The 25,373-nt window shown below is 42.4% G+C and overlaps 1 protein-coding gene across 1 annotated transcript; it reads left to right on the top strand.

The window, feature by feature from the left end:
• Positions 1-1,912: 1,912 nt before the first annotated feature.
• On the top strand, positions 1,913-23,029 carry LOC141104659 (uncharacterized). Its single transcript, XM_073594325.1, is given in 9 exon segments — positions 1,913-1,995; positions 3,280-3,450; positions 3,532-3,655; positions 3,773-3,870; positions 3,984-4,116; positions 4,369-4,466; positions 4,582-4,723; positions 6,390-7,821; positions 19,881-23,029. Coding segments are annotated over 7 exon segments (2,775 nt in total). The 5' UTR covers positions 1,913-1,995; positions 3,280-3,450; positions 3,532-3,570; the 3' UTR covers positions 20,668-23,029.
• The last annotated feature ends 2,344 nt before the right edge of the window (positions 23,030-25,373 follow it).

Genomic DNA, 25,373 nt, shown 5'->3' with positions numbered 1-25,373 from the left:
TTGCTATGCAATACCGACAAGCAAAACTAAGTGGTGGGCCACCTCCATGCGATCCAAATAATGCTTCTCATGATCCCCCGATGGCCCCTGGGACCTCAGCAGTGCTAGCACCCCCCTCTCTTTCAAAAAACACAAGAAAGCAAAGGTAGATGTATTCCAATTTTGTTTTTACACATAATCATTCTGCCATGATACCTCTCCATCAGGGGATTCAAAAAATTCAGCAAATTGGTTTCGAATGCTCACGACACGTGCCGTTGAACGCAAGTCCATAAATTGAACCCTCTGAAGTTGGTTGCTGGGCTCCTGTTCAACATTATTTCTGTCACTGTCCCGCAGAAAATTGTGCAGAACGCAGCATGCCAGGACGACTTTAATGGCATTCTCAACATCAAGTTGCATACTTGTCAGCAAAACTCGCCATTTAGCCGTGCACACCCCGAATGCACATTCAACAACACGGCGTGCACGGCTGAGCCTATAATTGTAGATCTTTTGTCGTTGGCTGAGACCATAGCCACTGTATGGCCTCATAACGTTTTCAGCCAGTCCAAAGGCCTCGTCTGCCACCATGACTAATGGCAAGCTGGGTTCCTCAGTGCAGGGTAGAGGCCTGCTTTCAGGAATGTTGAGTCGTCCCTCATGTAGACGACGTCCGAAGGCCGACTCGCGGAATATGCGGGCGTCACCTTGGCTTCCATATGCTCCCACATCAACAAAAAGAAATTTAAGGTGTGCATCGGACAATGCCAGGAGGATCACCGAAAAATATTTTTTGTCATTAAAATATGACGATCCAAAGTGGGGAGGCTTCTTGACCCTGATGTGTTTCCCATCAAGGGCACCGATACAATTTGGGAACTGAGTTTTCTCCCAAAAAGTGTCGACAACTGATTCCCAGATGTCTTCTGTTGGCTCTGGCATTACAATTTCATGCAATTCCTCCCATATTGCCACACATGTTTCCTTTATTACTTTTGACACCGTTGTGAGGCCAAGGAGGAAGTAGTGATGCAACGAGGCATAACTTTGTCCTGTGGCAAGGAACCTAAGTTAAATTAAAAAATTTAGTTATTGAAAGAGAAAAGCATAAAAATAAGTCTCCTAACCCTATCTCCTAACCCTATCCCCTAACCCTAATCCCTACCCCTGACCCTATCCACTAACCCTATCGCCTAACCCTATCCCCTAACCCCTACCCCTGACCCTATCTCCTAACCCTATCCCCAAACCCTAACCCTATTCCCTACCCCTGACCTTATTCACTAACCATAACCCATATGTGTATTCACTTACCTGAGTGTCACTAGCAGCCGTTCCTCCGGTGACACAGAGTTACGCATCACAGTGTCCATCCTTGTGAGCCTTGGCCTGAGCCTCATCAACAGTTCATCAAAAAGCGGCACAGACATACTTGTAAAGTTAAGGAATTTTGTCGGATATGAGCGCAGTTGGGAATAAATATTGGCAAAGTATCCCGTAGACAATCGATTGTATACCATTGGATGAACCCAAAATTGACGTCTGCTGCTTCTCTTCTCCTCCTGTCTCCTTCTCCGCAGCCTCCGCAATACAATCAGAAGGATTGCCTCATCGATCTTCTGGATGACAGGATCCATATTTCTCAGAAAAATACACAAATTGAACAAAGACTCAAACAGACTCTGAAATGCTCTCTCCTCTCTCTCTCCTACCAAAATGGCACCGGCAGATGCTCAGTAACATATTTTCTTTGGTTTCTGTGGCATTGTGGGAAATTTGGGAGTGCATATAGCTGAGAGATGTGTTTTTCTTTAAAAAACGCTACTTAACGCTAAAAAACGCTTTTTAAAACGTCCATGTGCATGAGGGCTTTAATGTGAGTGGAACGCACACACAGGAAGTGATGTAAGGTGGACAGAGGAAGTGATGTCACACAGAAACGGGAAGTTCCGGGTGAGAGGTGAGTCGGGAGGAAGTAGAGAGGAGACATTGTTGGAACTGGCAGCAGAGAAGGTAATAAGATATTATTTTATATTATGTATAATATATATTATTATTACATATTTACATCCAGTGACCCCCCCCCCGTCATGTCCGTCCTCTTCCTCTGTCACTGTGATGTCTGTCATGGTTTATAGACCAGATACGTCCTAAATATAGACCCATTTATCCAACTGTCCATCCAGAGCCTCTGGTTTATAGACCAGATACATCCTAAATATAGAACCATTTATCCAACTGTCCACCCAGAGCCTCTGGTTTATAGTCCAGATACATCCTAAATATAGAACCATTTATTCAACTGTCCACCCAGAGCCTCTGGTTTATAGTCCAGATACATCCTAAATATAGAACCATTTATCCAACTGTCCATCCAGAGCCTCTGGTTTATAGACCAGATACATCCTAGATATAGAACCATTTATCCAACTGTCCATCCAGAGCCTCTGGTTTATAGACCAGATACATCGTAAATATAGAACCATTTATCCAACTGTCCACCCAGAGCCTCTGGTTTATAGACCAGATACATCCTAAATATAGAACCATTTATCCAACTGTCCATCCAGAGCCTCTGGTTTATAGACCAGATACATCCTAAACATAGAACCATTTATCCAACTGTCCATCCAGAGCCTCTGGTTTATAGACCAGATACATCCTAGATATAGAACCATTTATCCAACTGTCCATCCAGAGCCTCTGGTTTATAGACCAGATACATCCTAAATATAGAACCATTTATCCAACTGTCCACCCAGAGCCTCTGGTTTATAGACCAGATACATCCTAAATATAGAACCATTTATCCCACTGTCCATCCAGAGCCTCTGGTTCATAGACCAGATACAGCCTAAATATAGAACCATTTATCCATCCTCCTTAAAGTTGTCTTTGGGTTGTTGGCTCTCAACACTGTGATCTAGGTCAGGGGATGGAGGTCAGATCAAATGTATCCGGTCCTACAAGACTGTCCAGTGATTTCCTCATTTCTGGTGTCTTAGGGAACTGTTTTGTGTATCAGAGCTGAGTGCCGGACTTTGTGTTCTGCTCAACAGTATCTACATAGTTCCAGCAGCAGTAGGAGACAGTGGCTGGATACACAGACTTCTGCAAGGTAAGTATTTTATGACACACCTAAAATGGAGGGAGATGAAGCTACAGCGATAGGAGATACACAAGCTCTGGTTGTGAAATTTGACTATCTGTAATTTTACCACATTACTTCTAACCCCTAATGGGAAAAAAGGGTTCTGGGAAGTATGTAGACTGTTATTAATTTTATTCTTTACATAGAAACATAATATAGTGAAGAAAGCATTTGGTGATCCATTACCACCCAGCAGTGATCTTTAAGGGACATCACCCATCACAGTGCCTCCACCTCACTGGCTGACAACAGAGGTATCCAGTGCCAAGAAGGTTCTAGAAGTCACCAGCAAGATCACTGATCTGCTGACAGGAGAGGTGAGCGGTGAATTCTGGGACATTATCCAGTAACAGACAAGGGATGTGTCTGGATGGTGACTGTATCATTGTGTGTGTCAGGTTCCTATAAGGTGTCAGGATGTCACTGTCTATTTCTCCATGGAGGAGTGGGAGTATTTAGAAGGACACAAGGATCTCTTCAAGGATGTCATGATGGAGAATCAGCCGCCCCTCACATCACCGGGTAAGAGGAGACTTTATTGTAAAGGAGAGAGCAGTACGGAGGGTCCACCTAGATCCCCCATCATCTGATAAACACATTAACAAAAATTTGTTCAGTCAGTGTGTGTGTTTCCTACAGATGGATCCAGTAATGGGAACCCACCAGAGAGACGTCCTCATCCTCTGTATTCCCGGGATTCCACACAGGAACATCACACCATCCCTCACCATCATCGGGTAGGTGGGCAGAACACAAATGGACTTTAGACTGTATGAGTATATACTCTCTTAGCCTATTGGTCTGCACATTTTTTTTCTATTGTATTTTCTTTGTTATTTTCTTTGTTTAGCATTATGAACAGATGTATGTGAAAGTTGAGGTTAAACAGAAAGAAGAGGAGAAGGGTTATCAGGATTCTACAGAGGAAGCGTGGATGTTGGTGACACCTAAACAGGAAGAACCTTCTCTAAATATCAGCACAGGTGAGTAATGGGCACTAAATGCAGAAACTGTTCAAGAATATAGATTGACAATTGAAGATATGTAGATCTTCACATTGGGTAATATGATATCTAAAGGATGTCATGATGGAGAATCAGCCGCCCCTCACATCACCGGGTAAGAGGAGACTTTATTGTAAAGGAGAGAGCAGTACGGAGGGTCCACCTAGATCCCCCATCATCTGATAAACACATAGAAACAATGTATTCAGTCAGTGTGTGTGTTTCCTACAGATGGATCCAGTCATGGGAACCCACCGGAGAGATGTCCCCGTCCTCTGTATTCCCGGGATTCCACACAGGAAGATCACACCATCCCTCACCATCATCAGGTATGTATGACTGAGCATCTAAAATTCAAAAATAATTGTAGGCTATAAGATGTAATTCTTCAATGTAATCTATTGTTCCTTTTTACAAATGTTTTCTATCATCTTTGGGGTTTAGGGCGAAGAACTGAAGGACATGAAGGTTGAGATTAAAGAGGAAGAAGAAGAGAGGTTGGTGAGTGGAGATCAGCAGTCTATGGAGGAGGGGGAGATGATTATGAAAATAAAACAAGAGGAATCTTCTCTACATATAGAGACAAGTAAGTAATGAACATTAATAAACCCACAGTTCATCCAAAACATAATTTTCTTCAGCAAGTAAAGGATTTATAGCTGATCCCAAATGGCATTAAGATAACTGTGTGATTCAACCTTATACTTTTTTTTTTCTACAAAAATTGGTAGCCATGTATATATTTCATGCGATAAACTAAGTCAGTAAAAACAATTACCTGTGTCAAACTATTCTACATTTTTACAGCTTTTGCATTTTTCAAAAATCCTTCCTTATACAGAGAAAATCACATCATTCTGTAAGGAAAGGATTAATGAACCTTAACTGTTAACAATAAGAACATCATTGTTGTATCTACCCTGCAACTCAACATTACCAACCAATGTGGTACAGTTATTGTAGGCCATATTATGTAGAAGTCTCCAGTCCACTCCTGTAGAATGTTATCTTTGTATTTACCACACCACCCAATGTACCCAGCAAATGAGGAGATACTGTACACTATATGAAAAATCCATCTCCATTCCCCAATATAACACCATGGTCCCAACAAATGAGGAGGAGATACTGTTACACCATATGAAAGGTCCATCTCCATTCCTCAATATAACGTCATGTTCCCAATAAATGAGGAGGAGATACTGTACACTATATGAAAGGTCCATCTCCATTCCTCTATATAACATCATGTTCCCAACAAATGAGGTGGAGATACTGTACACCATATGAAAGGTCCATCTCCATTCCTCAATATAACATCATGTTCCCAACAAATGAGGAGAAGATACTGTACACCATATGAAAGGTCCATCTCCATTCCTCTATATAACATCATGTTCCCAACAAATGAGGTGGAGATACTGTACACCATATGAAAGGTCCATCTCCATTCCTAAATATAACGTCATGTTCCCAATGAATGATGTTGAGATACTATACACCATCTAAAAGGTCCATCTCCATTCCTCTATATAACATCATGTTGCCAATAATTAATGTGGATTTACTATACACCATATGAAAGGTCGATCTCGATTCCTCAATATAACATCATGTTCCCAACAAATGAGGAGGAGATACTGTACACCATATGAAAGGTCCATCTCCATTCCTCAATATAATGTCATGTTCCCAACAAATGAGGAGGAGATACTGTACACCATATGAAAGGTCCATCTCAATTCCTCAATATAATGTCATGTTCCCAACAAATGAGGAGGAGATACTGTACGCCATATGAAAGGTCCATCTCAATTCCTCAATATAATGTCATGTTCCCAACAAATGAGGAGGAGATACTGTACACCATATGAAAGGTCCATCTCCATTCCTCAATATAACGTCATGTTCCCAACAAATGAGGAGGAGATACTGTACACCATATGAAAGGTCCATCTCCATTCCTCAATATAATGTCATGTTCCCAACAAATGAGGAGGAGATACTGTACACCATATGAAAGGTTCATCTCTGTTAAAAGTCTCTCCATTCTCACAGTAACAATATCACCAATGCAGTTTGGGTAGATTGTCTCCTTTATGTGGCTTGTATTCAAATTGTTTGTTATGATTGCACCTAATACTATGACGGAGGTCTTTGAAGTTGTTAAAAGTTACAGCAAAATAATTGACTCCTGAATACGAGACTAGAAGAATTCATATAACATTTATTTAACGATTGCTTTCCAACAGATGAACACTGTGTATGGAATATGAATACCTCAGAGGGAGATCTTTTTCCTGATTATGGACAGGATAGCGGGACATCACAACATTCTCCAAGAACAAATTCCTCTGGTCAAAATATACATCACAGGCCTTACTGTTTCGCAAAATCAATGGATCCCTCTAATCCTGAGGCTCATTCACATAATATGACTTCAGATATTCATCTAAAATCTCACAGTGTGGATAGATCAACAGATCCCTCTAATTCCAAGAAGTCTTTTTTAAATCCTGAAGGAGTTCATATAATAGACAATTCATTGTCATGTTTAGAGTGCGGGAAATCCTTCACTGACAACAGAGCACTTAGTAGACATCAGAGAACTCACACACGTGAACATCCTTCTTCCTCTTTGGACTGCGGGAATTTTTCCACGAAGAAAGGAGAATGTCCTACAGACCAGATAAATTACATAGCTGAGCACCCCTTTGCCTGTTCAGAGTGTGGGAAATGTTTCAACAGGAAAGGAAAACTTGATAGACACCAGAGAATTCACACTGGTGAACGTCCTTTTTCATGTTCAGAGTGTGGGAAATGTTTCACGCACAAAGAGAACCTTCTTAGACACCAGAGAATTCACACAGGTGAACGTCCTTTTCTCTGTTTAGAATGTGGGAAATGTTTCGCTAAGAAAGAAAAACTTATTTCACACCAGAGAACTCACACGGGTGAGCGTCCTTTTGCTTGTCCGGAGTGCGGAAAATATTTCACTCAGAATAAAAACCTCCTCATACACCAGAGAATTCACACAGGTGAGCGTCCTTTTTCCTGTTCTGAGTGTGGGAAATGTTTCACAGCGAAAGGAGGCCTCCTTAGACACCAGAGAATTCACACACATAAGCGTCCTTTTTCCTGTTCAGAGTGCGGAAAATGTTTCACTCAGAAAGAAATCCTCATAATACACCAGAGAATTCACACGGGCGAGCGTCCTTTTTCCTGTTTAGAGTGCGGAAAATGTTTCACAGAGAAAGGAGGCCTTCTTAGACACCAGAAAACACATACACATGAGCGTCCTTTTTCCTGCTCCGAGTGCGGGAAATGTTTCATTGTGAAAGAAAAACTTCTTAGACACCAGACAACTCATACACATGAGCGTCCCTTTTCCTGTTCAGAGTGTGGAAAATGTTTCACTCAGAAAAGAATCCTCCTTATACACCAGAGAATGCACACAGGTGAGCGTCCTTTTTCCTGTTCAGAGTGCGGGAAATGTTTCACAGACAAAGGAGGCCTTATTAGACACCAGAAAATTCATACACATCAGCGTCCCTTTTCCTGATCTGAGTGCTGGAAATGTTTTAATGAGAAAACAAAACTTCTTATACCCCTGAAAAGTCACACAGGTGAGCACCCTTTGAAATGTTCAGAGTACGGGAAATGTTTCATGCAAAAAGGAGAGCTTCCGATAGAAAATTCTCATGGAAGAACGTCCAGTTTTCTATTTTGTGTGTAGGAAATATTTCACTCAGAAAAGCATAATACTTACATAAGATAATTCATGAGGGTGACTATTGTTTTGATTTTTTTTGGAAAGAAAGCTTGGTTGGACACTGGAAAATTCACTGCTGAAAAGCAAAAAATCCTTTCTGTATACAGAAGGTAAACCTTTTTCCCTTTAAAAACACACCGTCTGTGCTGCCCTGACTCCAATCAGAGAACTTCACATCATTCAGTAAGGATAAGATTGAGAACTGTTGACAATAAAAACATCATCAACATATCTACCCCACAACCCAATGATTCTATCAATGGTGGTGAAGGTATTCTTCCGATGCCGAAGGGTAGTAAGCATGAACTGTTGACAATAAGAACGTCATCGACGTATCTACCCCACAACCCAATGATTCCGTCAATGATGGTGAAGGTATTCTTCCGATGCTGAAGGGTAGTAAGCATGGACTGTTGACAATAAGAACGTCATCTACGTATCTACCCCACAACCCAATGATTCCGTCAATGGTGGTGAAGGTATTTTTCCGATGCCGAAGGGTAGTAAGCATGAACTGTTGACAATAAGAACGTCATCGATGTATCTACCCCACAACCCAATGATTCCGTCAATGGTGGTGAAGGTATTCTTCCGATGCCAAAGGGAAGTAAGCATGATGTGTCTTTCATCTGCTGGATAATGTTTCCTTGGCTGACCACCGCGTCTACAGTCCTCAACATAGCCCGTTTCAAAATTGTGCTTAGGCATTTTGATTTTTTTGCCCTTAGGCGTGAAGGTGTTAACCATTACAAAAAATAAAGTGAAGAAAACAAATCGGCATCCGTAAGAACACGTACCATCCAATGTTTACAAATGGAAACCCTACTATTACAGCAACCACAAAGCTTCCTCTCTCTCTTGGCTAAGAGATGTACCATCAACATTGTAAAAAATAAGAGTAAAGCAGCATGGTGAGCTGACCAGGGACACAATAACATTGTTACAGATCCTCGCCCAGTTTTAAGCCTCCTACACAGCTGTTTCTGTTTCATTGAATGACTGCGTTTCAACCTACATTTGCAATTGATGATCATTAGCATCTGCTTGGTATAATTAATTAATCATACACCCGACTCTGATCCTACAAAATCCCTGACTTTGTGCAAGTGTACATAGTGTGCACATGTAAGAAGTGATGACAAAGGGCGGTCACACAAAATATTGATTTGATTTTGATTTTTTTTTTCTTCTGTTCGCTCACTTTGCATTTTGTAAATTGATAAAAATAAACAATTATATTTTTTAAAGCAATTTTACTTTACAGCATTTCTTCACACCAAATATTGATTTAATTTGAAATTCTCTTCAGTCACTTTCTATTTTGTTCATTGATAAAAATAAACTATTAATACTTCTATTTCTGAAAACATTCTTTGTTTTTTTTATTCATTCTTAAATTTCACACCTCCCTTAAACTTTTGCACAGCAGTGTGTATTCACAATAAATGATATACACGATATTATCAAAAGTATTGGGACGCCTGCCTTTACACGCACATGAACTTTAATGGCATCTAAGTCTTAGTCCATAGGGTTTAATATTGAGTTGGCCCACCCTTTGCAGCTATAACAGCTTCAACTGTTCCTGGAAGGCTGTCCACAAGGTTTAGGAGTGTGTCTATGGGAACGTTTGACCATTCATACAGAAGTGCATTTGCATGGTCAGGCACTGATGTTGGGCGAGAAGGCCTGGTTCGCAGTCCCTGCTCGAATTCATCCCAAAGGTTGAGGCCAGTCAAGGTCCTCTACCCCAAACTCCCTCATCCATTTCTTTATGGACCTTGCTTTGTGCACTGGTGCGCAGTCATGTCGGACCAGAAAGAGGCCATCCCCAAACTGTTCCCACAAAGTTGGGAGCATGAAATTGTCCAAAATGTCTTGGTATGCTGATGCCTTAGGAGATCCCTTCACTGGAACTAAGGGACCAAGCCCAACCCCCCACCATAATCCCCCCTCCAACAAATGATTTGGACCAGTGCACAAAGCAAGGTCCATAAAAACATGGATGAGCGAGTTTGGAGTGTAGGAATTTGACTGGCCTGCACAGAGTCCTGACCTCAACCCAATAGAACACCTTTGGGATGAATTAGAACAGAAACTGCTAACCAGGGCTTCTTGTCCAACATCAATGCCTGACTTTACAAATGCTCTTCTGGAAGAATGGTCAAACTTTCCCATGGACACACTCCTTGTGGACAGCCTTCCTAGAAGAGTTGAAGCTGTCAAACATGGAGGTGGAAACATTATGCTTTAGCGGTATTTTTCTGCTAAGGGGACAGGACAACTTCACTGCATCAAAGGTACAATGGACGGGGCCATGTACCATCAAATCTTGGGTGAGAACCTCCTTCCCTCAGCCAGGGCATTGAAAATAGGTTGTGGATGGGTATTCCAGCGTGACAATGATCCAAAAATGCACAGCCAAGGCAACAAGGGAGTGACTCAAGAAGAAGCACATTAAGGTCCTGGAGTGACCTAGCCAGTCTCCAGACCTTAATCTCATAGAAAGTATGTGGAGGGAGCTGAAGGTTTGAGTTACCAAACGTCAGCCTCAAAACCTTAATGACTTGGAGGATCTGCAAAGAGGAGGGGGACAAAATTCCTCCTGAGATGTGTGCAAAACTGGTGGCCAACTACAAGAAACGTCTGACCTCTGTGATTGCCAACAAGGGTTTCGCCATCAAGTACGAAGTCATGTTTTGCGAAAGAGGTCAAATACTTATTTCACTCATCAAAATGCAAATCAATTTATAACTATTTTGAAATGCGTCTTTCTGGCTATTTTTGTTGTTATTCTGTCTCTAACCGTTAAAATAAACCTGCCAATAAAATTATAGACTGATCATTTCTTTGTCAGTTGGCAAATGTACAAAATCAGCAGGGGATCAAATACTTTTTTCCCTCACTGTAGCTGCAAAGGGTGGGCCAACTCAATATTGAACCTTACGGACTAAGACTGGGATGCCATTAAAGTTCATGTATGTGTAAAGGCAGGCGTCCCAATACTTTTGGTAAAATAGTGGATATATACAGTATCTCACAAAATTGAGTACACCCCTCACATTTTTGTGAATTTTTTTTTATATCTTTTCATGTGACAACACTGAAGAAATGACACTTTGCTACAATGTAAAGTAGTGAGTGTACAGCTTGTATAACAGTGTAAATTTGCTGTCCCCTCAAAATAACTCAACACACAGCCATTAATGTCTAAACCGCTGGCAACAAAAGTGAGTACACCCCTAAGTGAAAATGTCCAATGCCAATATTTTGCGTGGCCACCATTATTTTCCAGCACTGCCTGAACCCTCTTGGGCATGGAGTTCACCAGAGCTTCACAGGTTGCCACTGGAGTCCTCTTCCACTTCTCCATGATGACATCACGGCTGTTGTCATCAGCTGTTGGATGTTAGAGACCTTGCGCTCCTCCACCTTCCGTTTGAGGATGCCCCACAGATGCTCAATAGGGTTGAGGTCTGGAGACATACTTGGCCAGTCCATCACCTTTACCCTCAGCTTCTTTAACAAGGCAGCGGTCGTCTTGGAGGTGTTTTTGGGGTCGTTATCGTGTTGGAATACTGCCCTGCGGCCCCGTCTCCGAAGGGAGGGGATCATGCTCTGCTTCAGTATGTCACAGTACATGTTGGCATTCATGGTTCCCTCAATGAACTGTAGCTTCCCAGTGCCGGCAGCACTCATGCAGTCCCAGACCATGACACTCCCACCACCATGCTTGACTGTAGGCAAGACACACTTGTCTTTGTATTCCTCACCTGGTTGCCGCCACACAAGCTTGATACCATCTGAACCAAATAAATTTATCTTGGTCTCATCAGAACACAGAACATGGTTCCAGTAATCCATTTCCTTAGTCTGCTTGTCTTCAGCAAACTGTTTTTTGGGCTTTCTTGCGCATCATTTTTAGAAGAGGCTTCCCTCTTGGACGACAGCCATGCAGACCAATTTGATGCAGTGATCAGTGTATGGTCTGACAGGCTGACCCCCACCCCTTCAACCTCTGCAGCAATGCTGGCAGCACTCAAACGTCTATTTCCCAAAGACAACCTCTGGATATGAGGCTGAGCATGTGCACTTAAAGGGGTTATAAACCCTCATGTTTTTTCACCTTAATGCATCCTGGCAGTGACCGGCCCCCCAGCCCCCTCCGTTTTACTTACCTGAGCCCTGGAATTTCCAACAGCGAGGACGCGCCGTCCCTTTGCCCGGGGTTCTCGTCACTTGACTGGTTAGATTGATTGCAGCGCAGCCATTAGCTCCCGCTGCTGTCAATCAAGTCCAATGACCCGGGGGGCCGAGTTATACATTCAGCAGCTATGGACGCCGAATGCTGGACTCAGGAGCACACCCACAAGGTAACCCCCCGGGAGAGCGCTTCTTCTAGGGGGTTATTTGATGCGGGGAGGAGCGGCGAGAACCGCCGAGGGACCTAAAAAGTCGGTGTTCAGAGCCTCACTTTGTGTAAAACAAACTGCACAGTGGAGGAAAGTGTGACATGTTGGTTATTTTTTTTTTTAAATATTTGAAGATTTACAATCACTATAACTTCTTTGGTCGACCATGGCGAGGCCTGTTCTGAGTGGAACCTGTCCTGTTAAACTGCTGTATGGTCTTGGCCACCATGCTGCAGCTCAGTTTCAGGGTCTTGGCAATCTTCTTATAGCCTAGGCCATGTAGAGCAACAAATCTTTTTTTCAGATCCTCAGAGAGTTCTTTGCCATGAGGTGCCATGTTGAACTTCCAGTGACCAGTATGAGAGAGTGAGAGCGATAACACCACATTTAACACACCTGCTCCCTGTTCACACCTGAGACCTTGTAACACTAACGAGTCACATGACACCGGGGAAGGAAAATGGCTAATTGGGCCCAATTTGGACATTTTCACTTAGGGGTGTACTCACTTTTGTTGCCAGCAGTTTAGACATTAATGGCTGTGTGTTGAGTTATTTGGAGGGGACAGCAAATTTACACTGTTATACAAGCTGTACACTCAATACTGTACATGTACTGTACTGTATTATTATTATTATACAGGATTTATATAGCGCCAACAGTTTACGCAGCACTTTACAGTATAAAAGGGAGACAATACAGTTATAATACAATAGAAATACAAGAGGATTAAGAGGGCCCTGCTCAGAAGAGCTTACAGTCTAATAGGGTGGGGCAGGTGGTACAAAAGTTTGTACCTGTGGGGGAATGAGCTGATGGAAGTGGTAGCAGATTAGTTGGAGACGTGATAGGCCTTCCTGAAGAGATGAGTTTTCAGGGATCGCCTGAAGGTAGCAAGCGTAGGGGATAGCCGGACAGGTGGAGGTAGCGAGTTCCAGAGGATGGGAGAGGCCCTGGAGAAATCCTGGAGATGAGCATGAGAGGAGGAGATGAGAGTGCTTGAGAGTAGGAGGTCTTGAGAAGAGCGGAGAGGACAGTTTGGGTGATATTTGGAGACAAGATTGGTGATGTAGCTCGGAGCAGAGTTGTGAATGGCTTTGTATGTTGTGGTTAGTATCTTGAATTTAATTTGCTGGGTGATTGGGAGCCAGTATAGGGACTGGAGGAGAGGGTTGGCAGACACTGAGCGGTTGGTAAGGTGGATGAGTCTGGCAGCAGCATTCATGATAGACTGAAGAGGGGAGGAGCCTATGGAGAGGCTGGCCAATGAGAAGGGAGTTGAAATAGTCTAAGCGAGAGATAACATTGTAGCAAAGTGTAATTTCTTCAGTGTTGTCACATGAAAAGAAAAGAAAAAAAATTAGGGGTGTACTCACTTCTGTGAGATACTGTGTATATATATATATATATATAACGATGTATTTCACACGATGTATTTCATGACAAAATTCTTGTTTTTCTTTTTTTTTTTCTTTTATATGAGGTATAATCTGTGTGTACTAAAGTATGTAACGTAGTAGAGTTCTGCACTTACATAACATAAACTGCAGAATTGATATTTTCCACAAGGAGGAGATCTGACTTAATGTGAGTGGAACGCACACACAGGAAGTGATGTAGGGTGGACACCGGAAGTGATGTCACACAGAAACAGGAAGTTCCGGGGGAGAGGTGAGTTGGGAGAAAATAGAGAGGAGACATTGCTGGAACTGGCAGCAGAGGAGGTAATAAGATATTATTTTATATTTACACCCAGTAACCCCCCCCCCCCCCCCCCCCGTCATGTACATCCTCTTCCTCCATAGTCACTGCGATGTCTTTTATCTCCAGGAGATACTACATATATATATATATATATATATATATATATATATATATATATATAAGAGAACAATATATAATCAGCGACATCCTAAATAAAGAACCATTTATCCAACTGTCCATCCAGAGCCTCTGGTTTCTGGTTTATAGACCTGATACATCTTAAATATAGAACCATTTATCTGAGTTTTAATCCAGAGCCTCTGGTTTATAGACCAGATACATCCTAAATATAGAGCCATTTCTACAACTGTCCATCCAGATCCTCTGGTTTATAGACCAGATACATCCTAAATATAGAGCCATTTATCTGAGTTTTAATCCAGAGCCTCTGGTTTATAGACCAGATACATCCTAAATATAGAGCCATTTATCCAACTGTCCATCCAGAGCCTCTGGTTTATAGACCAGATACATCCTAAATATAGAGCCATTTATCCAACTGTCCATCCAGAGCCTCTGGTTTACAGACCAGATACATCCATGTCTTCTCTGGATCAGGAGATAGAGAAGGTCAGACCAAATGTCTCAGGTCCTACAAGACTGTCCAGTAATTTTCTCTCATTCCTGGTGTGCTAGGGATCTGTGTTGTGTATCAGAGCGGAGTTCTGGATTTAGTGTTCCAGTACCAGCGATATCTAAGGCAGCAATGGTAGGCAGAGCAATCTTCTGCCCAACAGTGTCCACATACGCTATAGCACCAAAAGTATTGGGATGACTGCCTTTATGGACCTTGCTTTGTGCACTGGTGCGCAGTCAAGTAGGAACAGGAAGGGGCCATCCCCAAACTGTTCCCACAAAGTTGGGGGCATGAAATTGTCCAAAATGCCTTGATATGCTGATGCCTTAAGAGTTCCCTTCACTGTAACTAAGGGCCAAGCCCAACCCCTGAAAAACAACCCCACACCATAATCCCCCCTCCACCAAATGGATTGAACCAGTGCACAAATCAAGGTCCATACATGGACCCAAGACATGGGTCAGCAAAGTTTGGGGGTGGAGGAACTTAACTGGCTTGCACAACCCCTCAACCCGATAGAACATCTTTGGGATGAATTAGAGTGGAGACTGTGTGTCAGGCCTTCTCGTCCAACACCAATGCCTGACCTCACAAATGCGCTTCTGGAAGAATGGTCATACATTCCCATAGACACACTCCTAAATCTTGTGGACAGCCTTCCCTGAAGCTGTTATAGCTGCAAAGGGTGGACCAACTCAATTTTGAACCCTACGGACTAAGACTGGGATGTCATTAAAGTTCATGTGCATGTAAAGGCAGGCGTCACAATACTTTTGGTAATGTAGTGTAATTCAAGCTGCAGTAGAAGACAGTGGCTTGACAAACAGACGTCTGCAAGGTACGTATTGTATGACACTGCTAGTATGGCGGGAGATAAAGGAGGAAGATGAAGCTGACAGCGGCGGGAGATGGAGCAGGGGCAGTAAGCTGTTCTTTCTCGTGCGCAAAGTGTGCCTCTCCAATGAGCTTGATGGTGGAACTTCAAGTGCTGAGCACAGTCGTTGTAGACGACCATGGCTTTTTCAGTGGGCGGTAGCTTTTTCTTAATACCTCTGCTGACAGATGATGAAGGCTCGCTGTGGCTGTTAAGTAATACCCGCTGTTCTGGGACTCTGCTATTTTCGGATACTTTGCTCAGTCTCTAAGGACATTGCTGCTTTGCAATTTCCTCCTCCTCCTGCCCATCTCTCTGCGGTTCCATCTCGTCAATCCAAGTTGGGTCATGCACCTCATCATTATCCACCTTCTCCTCCTGACTGGACTCAAAGGCTAAGTTCACCTTTTCATAAAAAATGAAAAGCTGAACTAGATCAAAGTCCCTCCCCCAATCCAAAAAATATCTGGTGATCCATTAACACCCAGCAACTGTCTTCACAGGACCACCAGGTAACCAGTGCTGAGAATATTCTACAGGTCACCAACAAGTTTATTGATCTGCTGACAGGAGAGGTGAGCCGTGCTGGGAATTTTGGGACATTATCCAGTAACAGACAAGGGATGTGTCTGGATGGTGACTGTATCATTGTGTGTGTCAGGTTCCTATAAGGTGTCAGGATGTCACTGTCTATTTCTCCATGGAGGAGTGGGAGTATTTAGAAGGACACAAGGATCTCTACAAGGACATCATGATGGAGGATCAGCCTCCCCTCACATCACCAGGTAAGAGGAGACTTTATTGTAAAGGGGAGAGCAGTACAGAGGGTCCACCTAGATCCCCCATCATCTGATAAACACATAGAAATAATGTATTCAGTCAGTGTATGTGTTTCCTACAGATGGATCCAGTAATGGGAACACACCAGAGAGATGTCCCCATCCTCTGTATTCCACACAGGAAGATCACACCATCCCCCACCATCATCAGGTAGAACACAAAAGTGACTCTTGACTTTATGAGATTATACTATTCTCTCGGCCTATTGGTCTGCATATTTAATTTTTTTTCTATTATTTTTGTTTAGGGTTATGAACAGATGTATCTGAAAGTTAAGGTTAAAGAGGAAGAAGAGGAGCCAGGTTATCAGCAGTCTATTGAGGAAGCATGGATGTTGGTGACCCCAAAAGAGGAGGAACCTTCTCTAGATATCAGCACAGGTGAGTAATGAACACTAAATTCAGAAACTGTTCAAGTATCTAGATTGATGATTGAAGATATGTAGAGCTTCACATCAGGTAATATGATATCTAAAGGACGTCATGATGGAGAATCAGCCGCCCCTCACATCACCGGGTAAGAGGAGACTTTATTGTAAAGGAGAGAGCAGTATGGAGGGTCCACCTAGATCCCCCATCATCTGATAAACACATAGAAATAATGTATTCAGTCAGTGTGTGTGTTTCCTACAGATGGATCCAGTAATGGGAACCCACCAGAGAGATGTCCCCGTCCTCTGTTTTACTGGGATTCCACACTGGAAGATCACACCTTCCCTCAGCAAAAAGAGGTACATGGGATTGAACAGTTAGACCTAAAATATGCATCTATGTAACTGTGTATTCTTTTTACACAAGTATTCTACCACCTTTGGGGTTTAGGATGAAGAACTTATAGACATCAAAGTTGAGGTTAAAGAGGAAGAAGAAGAGACGTTGGTGAGTGGAGATCAGCAGTCTATGGAGGAAGGGGAGATTATTCTGAAACGTATACAGGATGAATCTTCTCTACATATGGAGACAAGTAAGTAATACATATTAATAAACCCACAGTTGATCCAAGTTAAGGCAGAAACCTATATAAAGCAGCATTTTCTCCATCAAGTAAAGTGTTTATTCCTGATCCCAAATGGCAGAAAAATAACTCCCTGCTTCAACATTCTACCATGTTTTTCCTACAAAAGTTGATGGCCACTCACATTTTATGAGACAGTCAGTACAAAACAAACCAATACTATTCTACATTTTTACAGCAGCTGTTCCACAAAGAATTCTTTCTTTATACAGAGAATGTCACATCCTTACTTAACCACTTTCGGACCGCCCACCATGGATATACGTCGCTAATTTGGCGTCAAATACCGTTGTTATGGCAGCAGATAGCTGCCATAATCCCAGTATATTTAACCACGGCTGGCAGTCCTCATTCACATAAAAGTGGTCCCACCTGCGGATTCGCCACGGGATCACTTTTATGGGTGGTGGGAGAAGTAACCCCCCCCACCCTCCCGCCCCCATTCGGTCGTTTACAACGCTTACTGGAGAGATCAGCAGCAGCAGAAATGATCGGGTCCGATGGATGGATGGGCAGAAAGTCAAGTGAGGGCAAGATGGCCCCCACTTGACTCTATGCCCTTGGAGGACTGGAGCGACGTCAAACGTCACTTCTGCCCTCCGGGTTTGAAGGGCCCATTTAAAAAAAAAAAAAATTATATATATATTTCTTTTATTGCTTTTAAGTGTAAGTGAGAGATCTGAGGGCTTTTTTGACCCCAGATCTAATATTAAAGTGGCCCTGTCCTGCTTATTTCCATTACAAGAAATGTTTACTTTCCTTGTAATAGTAATAAAAGTGATAAAAAAACATTTTTTTTTTAAAGGCACAGCGTCCCAGTAGTGTCCCTGTGTTGGCAGAAGCGAACGCATACGCAAGTCATATCCACATATGTAAACGGTGTTCAAACCACACATGTGAGGTATCGCCACTATCGCTAGAGTGAGAGAAATAATTCTAGCACTAGATCTCCTCTGTAACTCTAAACTGGTAACATGTAGAAATTTTAAAGCGTCGTCTATGGAGATTTTTATTTAAGTTTGTCGCCATTCCACAAGCATGTGCAATTTTAAAGCATGACATGTTAGGTATCGATTTACTCGGCGTAACATCATCTTTCACATTATACAAAAAAATTTGGCTAACTTTAGCGTTTTCTTATTTTTTTATTCAAAAAAGTGTATTTTTTTCCCCAAAAAATTGTGTTTGTAAGACCGCTGTGCAAAAACGATGTGACATAAAATATTGCAACAATCTTCATTTTATTCTCTAGGGTGTCTGCTAAAAATAATAAATAAATGCTTGGGGGTTCTAAATCATTTTCTAGCAAAAAATACAGATTTTAACTTGTAAACAACAAGTTTCAGAAATAGGCTTGGTGCTTAAGTGGTTAAGGCAAGTATTGTATCTCTTGACTGTTGATAATGAGAACAACATCAATGTATCTACCCCTCAACCCAAGATTCCCAACAAATGTGGTAGAGGTATTATAGGCCATATGGTATACAAATCCTCACTCCTCTCCTGTACATTGTAATTGTTTTATTTACCCAGTATACCCAGAGATGGAGATACTGCACACCATATGAAAGGTCCATCTCCATTCCTTAATATAATGTCATGTTCCCAACAAATGAGGAGGAGATACTGTACACCATATGAAAGATCCATCTCCATTCCTCAATATAACGTCATGTTCACAACAAATGAGGAGGAGATACTGCACACCATATGAAAGGTCCATCTCCATTCCTTAATATAATGTCATGTTCCCAACAAATGAGGAGGAGATACTGTACACCATATGAAAGATCCATCTCCATTCCTCAATATAACGTCATGTTCCCAACAAATGAGGAGATACTGTACACCATATGAAAGGTCCATCTCCATTCCTCAATATAATGCTTGTTTCCAACAAATGAGGAGGAGATACTGTACACCATATGAAAGGTCCATCTCCATTCCTCAATATAATGTTATATTCCCAACAATTGGGGAGGACACACAGTACACCATATGAAAGGTCCATCTCCATTCCTCAATATAATGTTATATTCCCAACAATTGGGGAGGAGATACTGTACACCATATGAAAGGTCCATCACTGTTTTTTCAAAAAAATCTGATGGAAAAAGTAACAATATCATCAATACACAAACATTCTTACAATTGTTTAAGTGTGCTTTTTGTGTATTGTATCCTTTATGTGGCTTGTATTCATATATCTCTGATATGATTGCACCTAATACTATGACAGAGGCCTTTAAAGTTGGTAAAAGTTACATCAAAGTATTAACTCCTGAATGCAGGACTAGAGAAATTCCTATAACACTTTTTTAAACATTGCTTTCCAACAGATGGACACTGTGTATGGAATATGAATACCTCAGAGGGAGATCTTATTTTATTTCCAGATTATGAACAAGATAACGGGACTTCACAACATTCCCCAACAACAAATTCCTTTGGTCAAAGACCAACAGATCCCTCTAATTCCAAGGAATCTCCTTTAAACCATGAAGAAGTTCACATAGGAGACAATTCATTGTCATGTCTAGAGTGCGGGAAAGCTTTCCCTGACAACAGAGCACTTCTTAGACACCAGAAAATTCACGCTTATAAAAATCCTTTTTTCTGTTCGGAGTGTGGGAAATGTTACCCGAACAAAGGAAAGTTGCTTATACACCAGAGATGTCACACAGGTGAGCGTCCTTTTTCTTGTTCAGAGTGCGGGAAATGTTTTGCTCACAAAGGTGACCTTTTTATACACCAGAGAACTCACACAGGTGAGCGTCCTTTTTCCTGCTCAGAGTGCGGGAAAAGTTTTACAGAGAAAGGAGGCCTTATTAGACACCAGAGAATTCACACTGGTGAGCGTCCTTTTTCCTGCTCAGAGTGCGGGAAATGTTTTGCTTACAATGGAGACCTTTATATGCACCGGAGAATCCACACAGGTGAGCGTCCTTTTTCCTGCTCAGAGTGTGGGAAATGTTTCACAGAGAAAGGTGGCCTTCTTAGACACCAGAAAATTCACACGCAGGAGCGTCCTTTTTCCTGTTCACACTGCGGGAAATGTTTCACTCAGAAAGGAGACCTTCTTAGACACGAGAGAATTCACACAGGTGAGCGTCCTTTTTCTTGTTCAGAGTGCGGGAAATGTTTCACAGAAAAAGGAGGCCTTCGTAGACACCAGAAAATTCACACAGGCGAGCGTCCTTTTTCCTGTTCCAAGTGTGAAAAATCTTTTATTGTAAAAGAAAAACTTCTTTTACACCAGAAAATTCACACTCGTTAGCAACCTTTTCCCTGATTCGAGTGCGGGAAATGTTTCAACAAGAAAGCAAAACATCTTATACGCTTAAAGTCACACTGGTGAGCGCGCTTTCAAATATTCAGAGGGGGTGGACATTTTTCAATCAGAAAGGATACCGTCTTAAACAGAAGAAAATTCACATTGGCGAGCGTCTATTTTTCTGTTTGGAGTGTGGGAAGTGTTTCACTCAGAAAAGTGTAATACTCGGACAAGAGAATTCACACAAGTGAAATTCCTTTTTCATGTTTTTCTTGGAAAGAAAGCCTGGTTGGACATCGGAAAATTCAGTGATGTAGTAAAGTCAGATACGGATTCAGTTTAAACCATTTCCCATAGAATAGTCGATATTTGTACAGCTCTTCTAGCAAAAAATGCTTTCTGTAGTCAGAAGTTAAACCTTTTTTTCTTCCAAAAACACAACCATCTTTGCTGGCTTGACTTGAGACAGAGAACTTCGTATCATTCAGTAAGGAAAATAATATGAAACCTGAACTGTTGACAATAAAAATATCATCGATGTATCTACCCCACAGCCCAACGTTTCCATCACTGGTGGTAGAGATATTGTAGGCCATATGATATGCAAACATCCAGTCTTCAAGGAATGTAATATTTCAATTAGCCACACTACCAAATTAGAAGATACTATGCACCATAATAATGGCCATCTCCATTCCTTCCATATAACGTCATGTTCCCAACATACGAACTGGAGATATGGTACACCATATGGAAGGTCCATCTACATTCCTTCCATATAATATAATTTTCCCAACAAATGAGGTGGAGCTACTGGACACCATATAAAAGGTCCATCTCCATTGCTCAATATAATATCATGTTCCCAACAAATGAGGAGGAGATACTGTACACCATGTGAAAGGTCCATCTCCATTCCTCAATATAATGTCATTTTCCCAACAAATGAGGAGGAGATACTGTACACCATATGAAAGGTCCATCTCCATTCCTCAATATAATGTCATGTTCCCAACAAATGAGGAGGAGATACTGTACACCATATGAAAGGTCCATCTCCATTCCTCAATATTTATTTATTTCAGGTACTTATATAGCGCCATCAATTTGCGCAGCACTTTACATATACATTGTACATTCACATCAGTCCCTACCCTCAAGGAGCTTACAATCTAAGGTCCCTAACTCACATTCATTCATACAGTACTAGGGACAATTTAGACAGGATCCAATTAACCTACCAGCATGTCTTTGGAGTGTGGGAGGAAACCGGAGTACCCGGAGGAAACCCACGCAGGCACAGGGAGATCATGCAAACTCCAGGCAGGTAGTGTCGTGGTTGGGATTCGTACCAGCGACCCTTACTGCTAGGTGAAAGTGCTACCCACTACACCACTGTGCCGCCCCTAATATCATGTTCCCAACAAATGAGGAAGAGATACTGTACACCATATGAAAGGTCCATCTTCATTCCTCAATATAATGTCATGTTCCCAACAAATGAGGAGATACTGTACACCATATGAAAGGTCCATGTCCATTCCTCAATATAATGTCATGTTCCCAACAAATGAGGTGGAGATTCTGTGCACCATATGAAAGGTCCATCTCCATTCCTCAATATAACGTCATGTTCCCAACAAAAAAGGAGGAGATACTGTACACCATATAAAAGGTCCATCTCCATTCCTCAATATAAGGTCATGTTCCCAAAAAATGAGGAGGAGATACTGTACACCATATGAAAGGTCCTCCATCTCCTTTCTTCAGCATAACATCATGTTTCCAACAAATGAAGTGGAGATACTGTACACCATAATAAAAATCAATCTTCATTCCTTCTGTATAATGTCATATTCCCACCAAATGAAGTAAAGGAGGGTCCATTTGCATTCTTACAGTTCAAATGTCATTTCACAGATGCTGTTATCGGTGTGTTTTGAGTGTATTGTATTGTGTATCTGGTTTGTATTTATTTTTTATAGTGGTGATTGCTCCAAGTTCCAGAATTCTGTGAAACTGTTTAGTGCTGTATAAACATATATGATTTTTCAATGTAAAACATGACGTGTACTTTAACCTTTATTACATTCGCATCCAGATGTGGATAAAGATTTATTAGTTACATTTGTTTATAGATGTTTTGTTGGAATTATCATTTTTGTTATTTGTAATATACTTGTTTGTTAATCAATGTTTATTTTTTTATCTATGTTAAAAAAAAAATGGTTAAGTATCATAATGCAAGAGCAATTGAGATGTAAGTTGTGTATATTTGTGATATTGTACCATTCAGAAAATGGAAAATAAAAAAAAATATGTATTAAAAAATTGGTTTCCAATAAATGGTACCTGTGCATGGAATAAGAATACCTTAGAGGGAGAACTTTGTTTATTTCCAGATTGTTATGCACAAGATAATGGGACAATATCCTTAAAGAATACATTCCTCAAAATATACATTACAGACCTTACTATTTGGGAAGATCAACGAATAGCTCTAATCCTGAGGAATCTTCTCATAAATCACATACATGTACATCTGAGATCTCACACTGGGTTCCGTTCACTAAAGAATAACACATGCGGTATTTGAGTCACGTGTAGGGTTGTAGGGTCACGTGTAGAGTTGCCACCTCAGCCCTTTAAACCTGGACCCATATTAATTACACAGGTTCTGTGGCTGATTTACCACTTTCCGCCCGCCATATAGCAATATGACGTCAGGAAAGTGGTTCTGTTATCCTGACCGGACGTCATATGACGTGATCGTGATAACAAGCTGGCGTGTGCCCGTGGGGGCACGCAGCACGGCAATCGGTGATGCTGTGTGTCAGACTGACACACCGCAACACCGATCTCAGTAAAGAGTCTCTGACGGAGACTCTTTACCACTTGATCAGCCATGTCCAATCACAGCTGATCACGATGTAAACAGGAAGAGCCGTGTATGGGCTTTTCCTCAATCACGTGTGACAGAAGCGAGTAGAAGAGAGACGATCTGCGGCTCTCCTGACAGGGGGTGTCTGTACTGATTGATTATCAGCGCAGCCTAGGGTTGCCACCTCATCCCTTTTAACCTGAACACATATTAATTACACAGGTTCTGTGGCTGATTAAGGTGGTAATTAAACTCACTTAGTGCCTTATCTGCATTAAATTAGCCTTAGAAAATGTGTAATTAATATGTGTTCAGGTTTAAAGGGATGAGGTGGCAACTCTAGCGCAGCCCCCCTGAGGATACCCACCCAGGACCACCAGGGATGGCTACCACTGATGACCACCAGGTATGCCACCCATGGCCACCAGGGATGACAATCTGTGGCCACATATGATGCCAATGTGTGCCCATCAGAAATACCTGCCAGTGCCTCCATAGCAGTGATGCCCATCAGTGCCATCTATCAGTGTCCATCTATACTCATCAGTGCCACCCATAAGTACCCATCAGTGCTGCCTATGAGTGCTCATCAGTGCCACCTATGAGTGCCCATCTATGCCACCTGAGTGCCCATCAGTGCTACCTATCAGTGACCATCAGTTTTGCATATCAGTACCCATCAAGTGCCACTCATCAGTGTCCATCTATGCCCATCAGTGCCACCAATAAGTACCCATCAGTGCCACCTATGAGTGCCCATCTTTGCCACCTGAGTGCCCATCAGTGCTACCTATCAGTGCCCATCAGTTTTGCATATCAGTACCCATCAGTGCCACCTCATCAGTGCCACTCATCAGTGTCCATCCATGCCCATCAGTGCCGCCTATCAGTGCCACCAATAAGTACCCATCAGTGCCGCCTATGAGTGCCCATCAGTGCCACCTATGAGTGCCCTTCTGTGCCACTTATGAGTGCCCATCAGTGCTGCATATCAGTGCCCATCAGTGCCACCTCATTGGTGCTACCACATCCGTGCCGCCTTATCAGTGCCTGTCAGTGAAGGAGAAAACGTACTTATTTACAAAATTTTATAACAGAAACTAAGAAAACCTTTTTTTTTTTTTTTTTTCAAAATTTTCGATCTTTTTTTATTTGTTTAGCAAAAAATAAAATCCACAGAGGCGATCAAATACCACCAAAAGAAAGCTCTATTTGTGGGAACAAAATGATAAAAATGTTATTTGGGTACAATGCAGGCATGACCGTGCAATTGTCATTCAGGCTGGGTTCACACTGGTGCGACACGACAGCCGTCCTACTTTGGATCCGACTTTGCCCTGCGACATGAAGCCGGCATGTGTCCGACTTTCAATGAACGGGGATCCGACTTGGATCCCCGCCAATGCCCGGCACTGTGTTTGGTATGAATCTTTAGGGGGAACTCCGCGCCAAATTTTAAATAAAAAAACGGCATGGGTTCCCCCTCCAGGAGCATACCAGGCCCTTGGGTCTGGTATGGACCTTGAGGGGAACCCCCTACGCCGACAAAAACGGCGTGGGGGTCGCCCCCAATCCATACCAGACCCTTATCCGAGCACGCAGCCCGGCCGGACAGGAATGGGGGTGGGGACGAGCGAGCGCCCCCCCCCCCCTCCTGAACCGTACCAGGCCGCATGCCCTCAACATGGGGGGTTGGTGCCTTGGGGGAGGGGGCGCGCTGCGGCCCCCCACCCCAAAGCACCTTGTCCCCATGTTGATGAGGACAAGGGACTCTTCCCGACAACCCTGGCCGTTGGTTGTCGGGGTCTGCGGGCGGAGGGCTTATCGG

The sequence above is a fragment of the Aquarana catesbeiana genome, linkage group LG08 (genome assembly GCF_042186555.1).
Source record: "Aquarana catesbeiana isolate 2022-GZ linkage group LG08, ASM4218655v1, whole genome shotgun sequence".
Taxonomy (NCBI): domain Eukaryota; kingdom Metazoa; phylum Chordata; class Amphibia; order Anura; family Ranidae; genus Aquarana; species Aquarana catesbeiana.
This window is presented reverse-complemented; position numbering and strand designations above follow the sequence as displayed.